At 40.1% G+C, this 17,427-nt stretch overlaps 1 protein-coding gene and 2 long non-coding RNA genes across 7 annotated transcripts in view; all 3 read right to left on the minus strand.

The window, feature by feature from the left end:
* LOC146493661 (uncharacterized) overlaps positions 1 to 17,427 on the minus strand; it is a 534,640-nt gene that overhangs the window by 84,114 nt on the left and 433,099 nt on the right. The window lies entirely within an intron of this gene.
* Positions 1 to 17,427, minus strand: part of khdrbs3 (KH domain containing, RNA binding, signal transduction associated 3) — a 194,610-nt gene that overhangs the window by 9,003 nt on the left and 168,180 nt on the right. For 3 of the 5 annotated variants that reach the window (XM_085149027.1, XM_085149023.1, XM_085149025.1), the window contains exons 8-9: positions 7,400 to 7,452; positions 41 to 2,226 (exon numbers count right to left, since the gene is read on the minus strand). In XM_085149027.1, the coding sequence (XP_085005153.1) occupies positions 2,135 to 2,226; positions 7,400 to 7,452 (145 nt within the window). In that variant the 3' untranslated portion in view covers positions 41 to 2,134. Of the gene's footprint in view, positions 1 to 40; positions 2,227 to 7,399; positions 7,453 to 17,427 lie in introns of those variants that run through there. The other 2 variants (XR_014872004.1, XM_085149024.1) reach the window with 1 other exon arrangement.
* On the minus strand, positions 11,473 to 16,735 carry LOC146493667 (uncharacterized). The gene is made up of 2 exons (XR_014872011.1): positions 13,466 to 16,735; positions 11,473 to 11,858 (listed from the first exon to the last, which is right to left on the minus strand). It is a non-coding gene; the product is annotated as an uncharacterized LOC146493667 (long non-coding RNA).

Raw genomic sequence — 17,427 nt, forward strand, 5'->3', positions numbered from 1 at the left:
ATGGTTCAATTATTGTAACAGAGGACATATTTTTATCAAAGTCTTATGATAAAGTTATTTCACTACACAGTTAGTTGAAATATTCCTGCTATTTATCATACTTTTTTACAGGTTTTTTTTTTCTTTTTTTGGTTACATACATCTAATTATTCCCAACTTTGCAGCTGGATTACGCACTCAACAGAGACAGTAAAACATATTACACTGAAGTTTAGAGGGTTTATGAGCAGCTACATTAGGGGAGAGGTTAAACTGGGTCAGTTTGTTTACCTTGTGGAACGGAGGTCTTTTTAAACAGCTACTGCCATCCCTCTCTCTGCGGAGGTCAGCTGGGGGTCATTTAGAGTCTCTTTAATGGACGGGGCAGAGGCAGGCACTTTATATGACTGGGAAAGGGGTCACACGACCAGAGGAGAACAGAAAGAGCAAAACAAGAAGAGAGAGGGAAAGAGAGAGAACCCCCCCTCCCCCACCAACACCCTCCACCTCACCCCCTTAACCACACACCTGACCCCTGTGGGAGGTCAAGGAGTCTTTCTTTCTTTTTCAGTTTGACGTGGTCCTATGAGCCATTTCTGTAAGGGTAAACACCCAGAAAGTTAATGTGTGTTTACTGATGATGCTTGACGCGATCAGCGCTTGCTTCCCAGCGAATTATGTGAGCAAACAGAGCGGATAGATTTTCAGGAGCGCCGATGCCGTTATCGCTAAATCCCCTAAATCTCAGTCGGAGATATTTCCTACGAAAAGAAGCGCACGGAGTTCGAATACAAATAGGAAACTGTTGTTATCCGATCACCAAGGTCATCTGCTAGGTCACAAACAGCTGTATCCACTATTTGTACGTATTTTTTGGGAAGTTCATCTTGCCTATGCCGATATTTGACTTTACGGTGAAAATCACTGCGGCTTACTACATTAAAAGGCTTGTGTGTGGTTGTAAATATTGCAAGCGTGTTTTTTTTTTTTTTTTTAGTTTAAATTATAACGCTTTTTAATGAGTTCATAATTATTCTCTTTGACACAAGTGTTTTCTTTCAAAATGTTTATTTAGCATCAACAAAGAGGAAAATATTAAAGGGCTTACATAAGCTTAAAATCAATATAGTGAACAAATCTCTAGATGGAAATGACTGCCAATTCACCAGCATGTGACCGAGCATCTTAAAACTCATTGTTATGCCTACACAGTCAGAGAAGTATATTGTTAAAAAGTTAAAAAAAAAATGACACCAAAATGACTTACTTAGATTGTCTAAAAAAAAAATAAAAATTAAAAAAAATTCCACAAACATTAAAAAGCTCCTGGACTGTTTTGCAGCTCTGGTTGTGCAGTGTACATAGAGTATGCGCAGCTATTTATAGATGTACTTAAGTGGATGTTTGGGGGGCATAATCAATGAACACAACTACACAGGCTTTTCAGAATAAAACAGCTGACAATATCCACAGTTACACACCATGCTTTTATAAGCCCTTTAACACTAAATAACTATTATTTTACAAAAAAAGAGGAGGAAACAGCAATACAATATGTATACAGGATGTTTTTTTGTCTTTTTTTCAGTTTGTAAATCATTTACAAGGGACACAATTTCACCGATTACCCCTCAGAGAAAATATCTACAGAACTGCACTTTCCTAGAACTAAGCTACTACATTTTTAAGAGATCAACCACGCAGTTGAAGGTCTAAAGAATAGAGGGTGATAAATTAAGTTGCACTGGCAGCTGTGTAGAAACATTGTATCGAACACCTTACAGTGGCTCGCTAATCATTACCAAGTTAAATAGCTTGATACAATGTCATTCTTCACAATCACATAGCTGGGAGAGAAACTTAATGTACTATGAAGCTTTTTTCTTAATCTTATTGTCCAGTCGATTTCTCCTAGGGGGAAAGGATAGATTACCTAAATTGCTTCACACTTTTTATCCAGTGGGAGTATCTTTTTAGAATCGGGGGGATTCCACGTTTTTGTCTCATTCAGTGTCTCGCTATGGTCACCGTTTGGTTTGGATTATTTTTTTGCGGTTTATGTTTTCAATTCTAAAAAGGTGGGAGCGTCCATAAAAAATCCATTACTTGGGGTTGTAACAGCCATGAGGACTCAGGTGCGGGTTGTATAAACAGTTCAATATCTTGAGTATGGCTGATCTCTGTACACTCCCTTGGTTGTTCGTGCTGACGGAGCCTTGCCGCGATTGTTTGCCCACTCTTCCTGACCTGATTAAGAAGAAAAGGAAAGAAACAGATGTGGAGTGATTACAGAGGCGTCGCACTTAAATCAATTTCAAGCTCTATGCAAATACTGTAAATATGCTCCCTTCCATGAAATTATTACAGCACAAAGTTAGCCGTGCTCTGGGTGTCTGGTATTGATGCTGCTGATGAAAACAAAAAGCACTTTCATGCTGCGAGCACAAACAGCGACTCGCACCAAGAAGCTTGACTTTCACCTGGAAGTATTCATCACAGATAATTGAATGAGAGGATCAAATAGCTACTTGAAAAGAGCCCGTTTAGTGGCTCCTAGCAAAAAAGGTCACAATTACCATTAGCCCAAATCAGCCCAGTTCACCCGCTGGTACTGTCAATGTGAAAGTGCCAGTATCGATGGCACCCTTTGTCTGATCTTCAGCCAGCACTGAGACTTCCCTAGAGCTGAGGCTCACAAAGGGATTTTTTTCCTTCTGTGTAAAGGCTCACTGTTGGCAGCACATAGCCAATACCCCTTAATTAAACCTGTCACCTCTCCACTGACAGTCACTTTGAAGAAACACACCAAGGTAACCTTGTGTTTTGAGAACATGGATGCACATCGACTCTGTTTATCTGTTTCCTTTGAACTGTCGTCCTCTTTTCAGTGTGCCGCAGCACTCCCCCCCCTTGTTTTTCAGCTTCATACGATGCTAGGAAACACTCTAATGAGCAGGAGGTGCTTAGTTCTTCCACTTGTGTGGTCAGAAAAGTTGGGAAAGTTTTAAAAACTTTGACTTATTGCCAAAAACGAAAAGCTATGAGTTTACGATGCATTTGCTTTGCCTAATTAAGAAGTCACAAACTCCCAGCAAAGTCTTATTCTGCTTTAAAACACAAAAATATGCAACATAAGGTGAATCTCTACAACACATATAAATTATACATTTCAGTAATTAAAAAGTTGATCATGTCTTTGCAGTCAGTCACTAAAAAAACAGTTTGACTGGCCTTGGTAAAGTGCACAGTGAATACTCTTTTAGAAGCTTTCACGAGAAGCTAAATTAAAGCAGACACACCTTCGTATTAACACAGTGTTTCCATCTTTTCACCCAGACTGTGAGGAATTTACAGACTGACATTAAACCCAGGACAACCAGACTTGTGTATTTACAGGTACACACAAAGGCCGCACATACATAATCAAAGAAGGATGGACCTTCACAGTACAGTAGCATGCATTAGCCCTGTTATCACTGAAGTGTACTTTGCAGGAGACGTGACCTTGGCCCATTTCTCACTATATCTTGTCAAAAGCTGACACAGGATTGCTGAACATTATCTGAGATTTGTCTGAACTTTGTTGCGGTTGGAGTTATTGGCGGCTCTTTCCAGACGCGATAAACTGCCTGTAAAGCCGAGAGCAACATTTTCAAGTTGTGCTGAGGTGACTGCAGAGACAGATGTTACTGTGGCACAAACATCACACATACTTAAGTTAATTAGAAATGTTGGTGAAACTTCAGTGACTGGGCAGATGGAAGTGCAGGGATCAAAGATAAATACTGTATGATCCCATCGAGGTCATGGAAGAATCTTTGTATACCGAATTTTAGCCTGCTAAGAAGCTGCTGGATCCACCCAAATCCCTTTTCCATAAGCCACTTTTTTTTTTATCCAGAATTTTTAAATGAATATATTTATTCCCCAATGCCTAAAGTATTGTGTTATTTTTAATTTTCTTGCATTTGTTTGCATCTCTACTTTATGCCAGCACACAACACAATCTAAACAAGCCATGTTGACTTTCTCAAAGACATTTCTTCCATGAAACACAATTTAATATGTAACAGGCTTTCATTTAATCTGCTTTCTTCATAATGCCAGCACAGTAGCAAGTAATCTGCCAGTGCAGCATCTGTCATTTCGCTCTTTTCAGAGCTGTAAAACATGTGTGTATAAACACAATCCGTTCCCAGGTCAGCTCCCTTCTTTGCACTGCAGTTAAAGTTACTGTTGTTGAACATTTAAGTACTCCAAATCCAGTGTTATCTCCTAAGCTAACAACTCGCCTGGCACTGTATGAAGTACAAACAGAAACCAAACACAGTTGCACAGTAACCCTGCTAACAGTAGCTGGTGTTTTATAGGTGTAGTTAAAGGTGGTGCGGACAGGTACAGTTTTTTATTTTTCTCATTAGTTTTGTTTGCCTCAGATTGGGAACCTCACCGAGGTGTGTCCCGCCTCTTGCCCTCTGGTAGATGACTCTGATAAGGACAAGCGGAAGAGGACGGCTGGATAGTTTTGCAAGTTCACAAAATCTTTTCAGTTTTCCACAATATTCTCTTTTTTGGCTGCAGTTAATGAAAAAATATTTTACCACCTAGTTTTAGCTTTAAGCAGTTTTAGGGAGCTATAATAACCTTGGTGACATATGATTCATATAGCCATATACGCTCAAATGTGTTTGAGTGAGAGTGATAGAAGGTCCTGTTCACTTGAGCAGATTTGTAGAAAACAATGAATTTAGTAAAAAGTGAGTCTTTGTAATGCTTGTTGTTAAGTATCTCCCAATAACTGGGACTCTGTAATGCTATTATGAACTATTTTAACTGAAGACTTTCTGATTCTTATAGGTACAACATTTTTAAACTACAATCTAATGTTAAAAATGTATAATAATTGTATCAATACCTGTTTTGTCTTTGCTGTATTTTCTATTGTTACAAAGTCTTTTGTCCTCTTTTCTCAATCTAAAAAAACCAAAACAGATTTTTGAACTCACTGATAATGTTACCTGCATAAATAATGCTTTTTCTGAGTTTCAAAATGTTATGAATATTTATTAGTGCACTGTTACATATTAATTAGTGCTTCTTAACATATGGTGCTAGCTAGTGTTTTATTATGACTTTAATTTGCATATATATATATATATATATATATATGTGTGTGTGTGTGTGTGTGTGTGTGTGTGTGTGTGTATATATAAGAATCAGAAAGCTTTCAGTTGTGTGTGTGTGTGTGTGTGTGTGTGTGTGCGCGTGCAGAGCCGCATATGCTAAAGAGCATGCGGCTCTTTAGTCCTTATAGTGCGGCTCCGCGTGGTTTGGGAAAATAAATTATTTTTTTTAAGTAATTAGCTGAAGTGTAATTTATTTATGTTAATTATTTTTTAACTTGTATTTCTCAATTGGAACATTATTGTGATATTGAAATATAAAAATACAATTATATTCTATTATTTTTTCATCGCTCAAAATAAGCGTCACACTCGCAGAAGCCGGTGTACCCGCCGAAACGCTGTGCATTTATCGAGACTTTCAACCCCAGGTAGGCCAATTATGGACCTTCGGATGCACATTATGTCAGCAGCTATTGTCCTCCGTGAACTATGTTAAAAACAAACACCGCTCACGCCTCACAGATGACAGCTTACAGTCCTGCGTAAAGCCCTGATTTGCAGACGCTGTGCGCAGAGGTTCGGGACCATAAGTCTTATTGTAAACATATCACGACAGACCCGACGATGTTTCCATGAACATGCTTTTCAGCATCTCTTTACTGACCACTTTTCACACACAGTTGCTGTACGCATACAGCCGGCTGTAGCTTTTCAGCTCACAGCCCGACATACACCAACACAACAGCACAGATAGCGCAGACGTTAAGGCGGCGAGGCGTGATTGCGGGTGCTGCTCAGGTGCGGCCGCCTCTCCTGCAGCGGCGCTGCAGACCACGCCCCGCCACACACATTAACCAGGTAAAATACATATTTAGGCAGAATTTTGAAAATATTTATTTTTCATCATTTTGCAGCATAGTGCTTTTTTTTCCAATTATTTTTTAAAAGTCAGGTCAAGGCTCCAAAAGCACAAAGGCGATGTAAGGTGGCGGCTCACAACAGTTTTTGTTTGCTGGATCATTTTAGTTCAGCTGGGTGTCTTTCCTTTTGTTATATTTCTTTAAGAATTCAAAATGTGTTATTTACATAAATAAAATGTAATTTTCTCATTAGCACTTCAAGGATTTCATAAGCAACATACCTTAGTTGTTCACACAAAGCATAAAGGTTTAAAACAATATATACAGTGTTATCTTCATTTTAGATGTCAAAAAGTATTTGCGGCTCCCAGTGTTTATGTTTACCAAATGGCTCTTTGGGTTGAAAGGTTGCTGACCCCTGCACTAGGATGATGTTAGAGTAAATGTGCAGTCATATTCGCTGTGTTCCCACTAGTGCTGTCAGCGTTAATCTCGTTAAAATGACACTAACGCCATAACGCGGCAAATCTCCGTTAATGAGTTACCGCGTATCGCCCCGTGCGTGGGGCTGGACGGCTTTAACAAGCTAACGCACTAGTTCCCACCAATAGAGCATTGTGTGGCACATCCAACATACTGTTTTACTTTTGTCCATGACGCGCTTACCATCAGGGTCATGCTTCACATGAAAACCAAGATAGTTCCAAATGCCAGGTCTGAATGAGGGTGGGGGAGGTTCAATTTCAGGTAGCGTTGAGGCAGTTGCCATGTTGCAACGAGCATAGCTTCGGTCTTGCTAGCTTGCGCTGCGCTCAGTGGATCTGCACTCGACAGTGCAGCAGCAGTAGTCGAACGCAGATCCACTGAGCGCTCAACACAGACAGCATCGTCAGAAGAAAAGTTGATAAAATAAATAAAGAATTTTGTATTGTTCGATACATATGCGTACTGAACCGAAAGCACTGTATCGAACGGTTCAATATCAATACGAGTATTGTTGCACCCCTAATATATATATATATATATATATATATATATATACACACACACACACACACACATTTTCTCTACAGAAGTACAGGAATCACTCTTGGAGCATTTGTGGTTACTTCTAGAGGCTAAAAATTTAAAATTTGTGTAATATTTCCTGTAAGAGAAGAACATAACATTAAAAATTACATTTAGTGCTGTTTGGTCCTTTGTCATTGCCTAATTCTCTAAATGAAGTCTGGAAGGTCTGATTTATTAGAATTCAATACACTTTACAATTCAAACTTTTCTCATCTTTAGGGCACAGGATTTTCGGGGTGGTGTGGCAACTTAGCTGAAGCCAGCAGGACAGAGTCAGGTAAAGAAAATTGACATTGTTCTGACAAATGAAACAAAAAATATTATGAAGAGAGTAAAAATACAAAAAAGAGGTCTGTAGCTCACCGTATGAATCATATGATTCCCCACTGTGTCCGTATTCGTAGTAGTCATCTGAGCTGTAAAAACACAGAAAACAAAGGTGAACGTCAGTATGAGGAAAACAATACAATTATCAGCACAGAAAGAGAGCAGCTTATTTTTCCCGCAAGTGTAGGACATCAAAGTCACGTTCATCGGAGTGCAATCATGTCTAATTCAAGCAGCGAGAGTAAAGGTTTTTGTTTTCTTTACATACGTGTACTCGGTTGGAAATGAAAGTAAAAAACAAAAACAAAGAGCAGACAAGAGGCAGCTTTCAATCACTCAAAAGTTGGACCACATTTGCGGTTCTGCAAAGCAATTTTCTCCACAAGCTTCCAGTTTCATATCACTGCATATGGAGATCTATGAGAGGTGGCAACTTTAATGAAAAATAAAAAGATGGGGAGGCAAGTTGCATGGCGGTTTATTTCTTGTTTACTTATTTATTTATTTATTTGCGGCTGCCAGTGAGATGCTGACAGAACAATCCTGCGTCAGTATCATTCAGTAACAGCGCTATCATTCAAGAGAGGCAATTCATCATAAGGCTGCCACTGAGCCGACACCAGCCATCACAGCTGGGTCCTCTCCGCCTGCCTGTCACTCAGTCTGTCAGCGACAGCAGCACCTCTCTGCTCTCCAGATTAGAGAGCTGAAAGCACCAGCCAAAGCACCAATACACCACATCAACACTGTCTGACTGGTGAGGGCAAAGAGGTGACAGTAATGACACACCAGAGTGGAAGTAACAAATTCTCAGTTTACTCTTGTTACTGTACTGGGGAAGCTTTTTGTGGCATTAACTAAAAAAAGCCACGGTCCAGGAGGTTGAATCAGTCTGATCCAATATCAAATTACACCAAAGTTAGCAGAATTCAAGAATGTCAGGTTCCTGAAATTTAGTCTACTTTCACTGCGCTGTATCTACTTAACAAAAGCATAAAGTTAAATATTAACTCAATAAATCTTTGAATAAAAATGAAGACACAACCCTTTGTGTTGCTCTAATTAATAAGTTGTTCTTTCCTAAAATAACATAAAGCCATGTACGAGAAATTCAAACTAAATAATTTTTGTGATTATATAAGGCATCTTTCATGGATTCCAGTTTGTAGAAAATGAAACTTTATCTCCATGCACTTTAGAGAGGGATTAAGTTAATGCGCTGCTGGATGCTAAATCAGTCATTTAAATGATGCTAGCAAGTTATACAGTTAACATGAAACTGCATGTACTAGCAGCACACTTGGACTGTATGCAAAAGCCACAGTGATGTCACCCAGGATGACCAGGTCCTTAACAAACCACCTTCAGCACATCATTTAAGGGGTCATTTTAACATGTTTAGCATTTAAAAATTATAGAACTGTTCAAATTAACCCCACAATCCCTTATTTTGCAACTTTTCCTATAATGGGTTTATACATGAGAGTGAACTTGTTTTGGATTTTAAAAAATAATAATATAAGCACTGACACTTAAAAGCAATCAAATCAAAGTAAAAAAAATAACTTTTGTCATTTTTTTTCACTAAAAATAAAATTATCTGGTTTGGAAAATTAATCAATTCAATTCAATTTAATCCAACTTTATTTATATAGTGTCAAATCACAACAACAGTCACCTCAAGGTACTTTAAGGTAACATTGATCTGAATAAGTGAAGGGTGAAATCTGGAGTAGGGCAGCAGAATCAGATGGGTTTCAACTGATGAGGTGAAGAGCTGCAGACTGGTCTATGTACGTAACTAATAACTGTGTGGCCTATCTAAAAATGTAGCCTATGACTGGTTATGAGTGATTTGTGTTTTATACTTTTTTTATTTTAGTATAATGATGACACATTTTCCAAAATTCATTTTTTACTTTTCCATTACATCCTAACATAAGATGACTACATTTTTTTTTATCCCTTGTGGACTCCTACATCTATACAACTTTCTGTCACAGAGGGAGATGAGGGCAGCCATGTGTTGGATTAGTTAACCAACTAGAATTTATAGTGCCTCCTAGCAAAGGAGTGTTGCAACAATACCCAGTCAACTAGTAACAGTAGTAAAATATCCAATATGATTGGCCCTTTAAATGTTTTCTGCAGAAATTTTTCTCAGATAAACAAAATGACTGTCCTGCATGAGGATGCAGAAAAGCATCATTTTAAGAGCACTGAAGTGACTCAACGAGACATGAGACAGCTCCCTAAAGAGAGCTGTGCCTTAAGTAAGGCTTAGCATAAATTTTAAACACTTCATTATTCAGCAATAAACAATGCTAAGCCAGCAGAGGCAAACAAGGCAGTTCCCCAGCACCAATGTTGTCTTCCTCTGAGAAGCGAGGCCAGCCGCCAGGGTTTGCAGCCAGCCCTCGTGGCTGAGGCGCCACCGCACATTCGCCATGGATGTCAGGTCACGGGAATATCTACCAAGAGGGAGAAGATGCGGAGAATGCATTTTTTTTTTTTGGCTTGTCATGCTGTGTATCCTGAGACAAGGCTTGACAGGCAACCCAGTAATTAGATTTTACTCTATGCTAAAATGTGTTCCAGAGAGGCTGCTATCAAAATATACATCATTTTATGACTTAGAGAAAATCAATTTGTCACAATTCCCTGGTGCTTGCAGACTTATTGTTTAGGATGTAAAATATTGGGTTATTTTGCACCTTCATGTATAGCCAGGTCACATTAAGCAATAAATTTTTTTTACAAAAACCAAGATGCCACATAACACAAGTAAAACTAGACAAAATTATGTGACCTAAGATATATATATTATATATATATATATATATATATATATATATATATATATATATACACACACACACACACACACACCCTTTTCCATTTAACTCTTCAAGTCTCTTTGTAGCTAATAGTGGAAGCACCTATAAAAGGACCTGCTTCGCTGGAAGCTGCCAGTGCAGAGCTGCTCTGTGCACAAAGGAGAGCAGTACAACAGGAGCTGTTAGGCGCCTCTAATTTCTGAGGTGACATTTTGTCGATATTGCTACACAACTTCTCTCCTTAGTTACTGTCTCTCCTCAGTTATATTGGCCAGAGTCCTAAAATGCATCGTGAAGGTCAAAGATAAAAAAAAAAACAATTCTCCTTTATGAAGCCAAACACTCCTCTGATGCCCTGCAGTGCATAAAACATTTTTCATTAAACGGGACCGATTACACTCATTTCTAAGCCCATGTTTTAAAAATTGTACTCTATCAGAGAATCTTGGTTTGAATCATTAAACTAAATAGCCCTCATTGGGCCTTTTTGCCACTCAGTTCATCCACCTATCTAAAACAAGCAATTTAAGCACTCTCTTGTCCACCTGCAGCCTCACTCCATCCATCATCAACTCTGCTCCGCCTCAGTATTCAGCCCTCCAGCTCTGCTCCTCAGGCCTGAAACCCATCTGATTTAGCTGCTCTTCTCCACATTTGTCTCGTTATTTGCTTAGATGAGTCCTCAACACTGGACTCTCTGCTGAGGTCAGCTATGGTTACCCTGCTGCTCTGCACAGCCAGTTCTCCACATGTCCAGCCACACGCTCTGGCCCACTCTTTGTCCATAAACATTTTGTTTGCTTTATATGCTTTTGTCCTGTAACTAAGGTTTGGTGATATATCCTCAAAATTATATTGCAATATCTCATAAAAATGTGTGATAACAGAAAAGAAAATACTGAACATTTATTGATGTCTGGAATTTATAATTGTAGGTAAATGAGTGGTGTTCTCTTTCCCGTTTTTCTGCAGTCAGTAGTATTCAATAGAGTGTGACTCTATTAAAACAACTATAACAAACTTAAAATTAAAACTCATCAGGAGCATGCACAATGGTGTCACATGAAAAAAGTGAAAGATATTTTCTACCTAGGATGTTGTGTCTTAGGTTAAAGTTTTTCACCAGCTGCTTTAAGCTCTTCTTTTCCACAATGTAACCGAATCAAGAATTATCATCCACCGTTCAATCCATCATATGGAGTACAGTTAGTGACTGGAGCTTATGATGCTCGTTTTGTTTTTTTTTTTTTTTTGTTTTTTTTACCTACTGTATGTTTGCCTCAAGTGCTGAAACGGGCTTGTTGTTTCTACCTTTAGTTTTCTTGCATATTTTCTACTTTACTCTATTGGAGGCTGTTAAAGTTGCTCCTTTTTAGGTACATTTACATACTGCAAATTTAACAGCTATATGACATTTTTAATTGTTCCGTCACATAAAAATTTGTACTGGTATTACTGCAGATAATATGATATGGCAGAGCCCTAACTGCTGTCGACTCCTTCACCACCTGTATGCACTTGCCTGTTAAATGCAGTTCACCCCAATGAACTCAGCGAATACTAAACAAAGTTATAGATTATACAGACTCCTTTTTATTCTATTGTATTGATTTATGTATCTTTCACAACTTTCACAGAATACGATTTAGTTCAATGTACTTTATACACTGATATACAGTGGGGCAAAAAAGTATTTAGTCAGCCACCGATTGTGCAAGTTCCCCCACTTAAAATGATGACAGAGGTCAGTAATTTGCACCAGAGGTACACTTCAACTGTGAGAGACAGAATGTGAAAAAAAAATCCATGAATTCACATGGTAGGATTTGTAAAGAATTTATTCGTAAATCAGGGTGGAAAATAAGTATTTGGTCACCTCAAACAAGGAAAATCCCTGGCTCTCACAGACCTGTAACATCTTCTGTAAGAAGCTTTTCTGTCCCCCACTCGTTACCTGTATGAATGGCACCTGTTTGACCTCATCATCTGTATAAAAGACACCTTTCCACAGCCTCAACCAGTCAGACTCCAAACTCCGCCATGGCCAAGACCAAAGAGCTTTCGAAGGACACCAGGAAAAGAATTGTAGACCTGCACCAGACTGGGAAGAGTGAATCTACAATAGGCAAGCAGCTTGGTGTGAAAAAATCAACTGTGGGAGCAATCATCAGAAAATGGAAGACATACAAGACCACTGATAATCTCCCTCGATCTGGGGCTCCACGCAAGATCTCATCCCGTGGGGTCAAAATGATCATGAGAACGGTGAGCAAAGATCCCAGAACCACACGGGGGGACCTGGTGAATGACCTGCAGAGAGCTGGGACCAAAGTAACAAAGGTCACCATCAGTAACACACTACAACGGCAGGGAATCAAATCCCGCAGTGCCAGACGTGTTCCGCTGCTGAAGCCAGTGCATGTCCAGGCCCGTCTGAAGTTTGCCAGAGAGCACATGGATGATACAGCAGAGGATTGGGAGAATGTCATGTGGTCAGATGAAACCAAAGTAGAACTTTTTGGTATAAACTCAACTCGTCGTGTTTGGAGGAAGAAGAATACTGAGTTGCATCCCAAGAACACCATACCTACTGTGAAGCATGGGGGTGGAAACATCATGCTATGGGGCTGTTTTTCTGCCAAGGGGACAGGACGACTGATCCGTGTTAAGGACAGAATGAATGGGGCCAAGTATCGTGAGATTTTGAGCCAAAACCTCCTTCCATCAGTGAGAACTTTGAAGATGAAACGAGGCTGGGTCTTCCAACATGACAATGATCCAAAACACACCGCCCGGGCAACAAAGGAGTGGCTCCGTAAGAAGCATTTGAAAGTCCTGGAGTGGCCTAGCCAGTCTCCAGACCTCAACCCCATAGAAAATCTGTGGCGGGAGTTGAAAGTCCGTGTTGCTCGGCGACAGCCCCAAAACGTCACTGCTCTTGAGAAGATCTGCATGGAGGAATGGGCCAAAATACCAGCTACTGTGTGTGCAAACCTGGTAAAGACCTATAGTAAACGTTTGACCTCTGTTATTGCCAACAAAGGTTATGTTACAAAGTATTGAGTTGTATTTTTGTTATTGACCAAATACTTATTTTCCACCCTGATTTACGAATAAATTCTTTACAAATCCTACCATGTGAATTCATGGATTTTTTTTTTCACATTCTGTCTCTCACAGTTGAAGTGTACCTCTGGTGCAAATTACTGACCTCTGTCATCATTTTAAGTGGGGGAACTTGCACAATCGGTGGCTGACTAAATACTTTTTTGCCCCACTGTATCTACACAGTATAAATTCACCATCGCTGACGCATCAGACGCACACAGCTGGAGGCATTAACACCAGCATGAGATGAAGTACCTGGGGTGGATCTCAGTCGAGATATCACCCTGTCATAGGTGTAAAAGAGCTTTGACTTTCTTAATAGGACAGCTTTTGATTTGACATTCATTAGCAGAAGGCGTCTGCTGCTTTGTGTGTCCCCAAACTTCACTGCCCTGAAAAGCAGGAAAGAAAGAGCCCATCTGTCTGAAGCACAAGCATGAACCCTGAGAGGCAAAAACAACACCTATTAGATAAGTGTGTCTTTTTGTGTCTCATTGATCAGGCATCTGAATCTAGGCCTGCATTTCCACTAGTAAAGACCCTTCCTCTCCTCTTCACATCTGTCATCTCTGTAAATGCTTCATCTTAAGCACTGATGTTGCTGTTCCTGGGCACTACGAAACAGATGGCAGTGTTAAATCTAAATGATGTAGTACACGTCCCTTGTGGACTTTGTTTTCTTCCATCGCCATTAGTCTTCCAGTCCGCTGTGATAAATTTGAGGAAATCTAGTAGGACATTACAAGGGGCTGTACAGATAATACGCAGCGGTCTGATGTGGAGAGAGGTTGCCTTTCTACCGTTAGCCTAGTTCCTGCTTTAACTGATCATGACTGGGACTCCTAAAGCAAAAAGTGCTTCCTTGCTCCCCGTGTAATCATGTTTTTCATTCATTCTTGGCACAAGGCTGAAAAGTAAAATGCTGATGAAAAATGTCCCACGCTGAATGCGCTGATTATACCGGCTGAGTGATTTTCACAGACAACACGACAATGAAAATAAGACGGGAAGAAAGAAAGTGGAACAACCTTTTTTCCCCTACCATTTTGTATGAAATGAGGCTCACATAATTTCAAATGAAAACCTTCGTTATGGATACACTGGTGATTGCTCAGCGTGGTGACTGATTGCAAAGCTATCTCCACTGCTGACCCCCTGCTGCAGAGTCACAAAGAGGGACAAAATGGCCTACGGCAAAGATTTGACTTTCCAACTAAGTCTTATTTTGAGCTTGCCTCTTTTTTGGAAACTACAAGAAATCCTCCTCCAAGGGAAACACTGCTCCAGTCAAGTCAGGCACTGTATTCTTTAAAAGTCAACATGTTTTGAATGTTGCATTCTGAGCATCTGGACTCTGTGAAAGACTTTGTCTTATTTATGGAGCATTAAATTTACAACATGTGAGTTTTGGTCCTGAGACACAGAGTACTGTAAATCCCACCCTCCTTTCCCTCAGAAGGTGTAATTCCCACACCAGGACCTGTCACTTATCTTGACAAGCTGCCTACCTTGAAAAAAGCATTAGGTACCCAGCATCTGTGACGCCACCACAGGCGTTTCAGAAGCAGACAGCTAAGGCAGCCAATCTCTACTAAGAATAAAAAAAAAGAAAACACAAGTTTTCCTGTTTTACTAACTGTCTGCCTGAGGCCTCTGACACAACACGCAGACATCAAAGCGATAGCAATGACGAAGGCTGACTGATCAAACACATTGAGTCACTCCATGCAGTTAAAGACACTGTAAAGACTGTAGGCGAGACCAAGTGGCTGCTGACATGCATATCATTCGGGGCCTTTGCGAATGCATGAGTTGCTAAGCTTGAGTTGTCAGCTTGTGGTTCTCCCGTGTTACAGGAAAAGTACAGGAAAGAAATTCCACTAAAATGGTAAAACCACTGAATAATGAGGTTAAATAACGAGACACCTGCCAAATTCTCTCTCCGGTGGGGTGGGACTAATGCCTGATTCAAACACAGAACAGAAACTCTGGGCATCAGTTGCCATAGATGCTCAATTATGGCCCAGTGACAGCAGATGGTCCGGAGCTGTGTTAGCGCCCTTTAGCTGGAAATGTACGACCTTTAAAAATACTTTTCCTCCTAGCAGTTTTAGTTGTGCTATCAGCCCGGCTCTAGGAAAGGCAACAACGGTCTCTGCATTAGTCGATCAGACCACCTCTCAGTTCTAGGCTGAAGTAACTCAACAATAAACAGCAGATTACTCTTATTTTCTGTTGTCTGTGAAGGTTCTCAGTCTTCCAGGTCATTGTAGTCTATGGAGCTCAGAAAGAAAAGTGTCTGGACTTCTTTGAGTTTCCTTGAAGACGTTTCACCTCTCAACCAAGAAGCTTCTTCAATTCTAACAGCAATTGGTGGAGAGTCCCAGATTTTAAACCCTATGGGAGAGTCCCCAAGAGGGTCATGAACGCCCTAATGATCCTCTATCATTAGGTGTGAAAAACTGGTGTGGGTTACAATCAGCCAAGTTTTCGGGTGAACCCACTGTGAAACCTAACCCCACCGTGTCATGCGATTTACTGAGGTCAAATATTTTCTGTTCAGGCATTCATGGTTCACAATAACTATGGAAGATTTGTGAAATTCTGGGTTGATAAAAATGCTAAAAACGTGGTCAGTACCAATATCTTTTGTTGTTCATTCATTCTCACTTTTGCCAGGAAAAAAGAGAAATTCCCAATTTAATAAATACCTCATCTTTTTTAAAATCCTTTAGCTTCTTTAAACCATTTAAATGAGCACAAACTCACATTTCACATTTAGGAAACGTGATCCCAGACAAAAGGGCAACAAAACTGATGTTACACAACAGATAAACGAAATGCTGCTTTGTGCACCCCTGATATCTGTTTTTTTTTTTTAGCCATTTTTGCCACTGGATTATATCCACAATAGAAAAAGAGTAACAATAATTACAAAAGTATACTTTTGTTACCCACCCCAATCCCTTCCTATGTGTTATATGCATTGTTAGTGGGATAAGACAGTTTATGGACTACGGATGGCTCTGAAAGTAATGCCCAATTCAACCTGCATTCCTTCTAAAAGCCAGAAAAAGATAAGCTGTAGAAAAAAGGTTTTAGTTTGCTTAATCAATGCAGTCACTAAACACTTTTCTGATGAGTCCCAATTAGTATTATTGGAAGGCCGCTAAAGCAGGGTACACTTTATGAGGTAATTAACAAGTTGCTACCATGCGACCACGCAGTCCCTTGTTTTTCACTTTCAAATTTGCACAGCACTGACGAGAAAATGCTCAGCTCAAGTCTTTAATCACATCTTGGACATTGTGGGGGGTAGGGGAGGGTCGCCGTCCACTGTGCGTGTTGGTGATGCAGATTGTTTTGGGGTTATTTTTTTTAAGTAGTACTGTGAAACTTAGAAAAATGAGCCACTTTCCTGTGTTCCAGTTCCTGTGTTCATTTTTATCAACCCAGAATTTCACAAATCTTCCATAGTTATTGTGAACCATGAATGCCTGAACAGAAAATATTTGACCTCAGTAAATCGCATGACACGGTGGGGTTAGGTTTCACAGTGGGTTCACCCGAAAACTTGGCTGATTGTAACCCACACCAGTTTTTCACACCTAATGATAGAGGATCATTAGGGCGTTCATGACCCTCTTGGGGACTCTCCCATAGGGTTTAAAATCTGGGACTCTCCACCAATTGCTGTTAGAATTGAAGAAGCTTCTTGGTTGAGAGGTGAAACGTCTTCAAGGAAACTTAAAGAAGTCCAGACACTTTTCTTTCTGAGCTCCATAGACTACAATGACCTGGAAGACTGAGAACCTTCACAGACAACAGAAAATAAGAGTAAAAATAACAGCAAGCCTTAGACAAGAGGCCCGTCTCTTGTCTAAGGCTTGCTGTTGCTCCTCTGGGATGCGTCTGCCCTTTAAAGCATTGTCACAGATCTATCCTTGTGCCCACCGGCTTCCGGATCCACCTTACAATGTAGCATACTAAAGCAAGGTGCAAGGGAAGGTGCGAGGTGTCAGCAGGAGAAAGTCTCCGAGGTGCCGCATGTGAAATAATACTTTGATCACACCCGAGCTGCATGAAATCACCTCACCATGACCTCTCCAAGTGTCCAGC

Source organism: Neolamprologus multifasciatus, chromosome 22 (genome assembly GCF_963576455.1).
Source record: "Neolamprologus multifasciatus chromosome 22, fNeoMul1.2, whole genome shotgun sequence".
Taxonomy (NCBI): Eukaryota; Metazoa; Chordata; class Actinopteri; order Cichliformes; family Cichlidae; genus Neolamprologus; species Neolamprologus multifasciatus.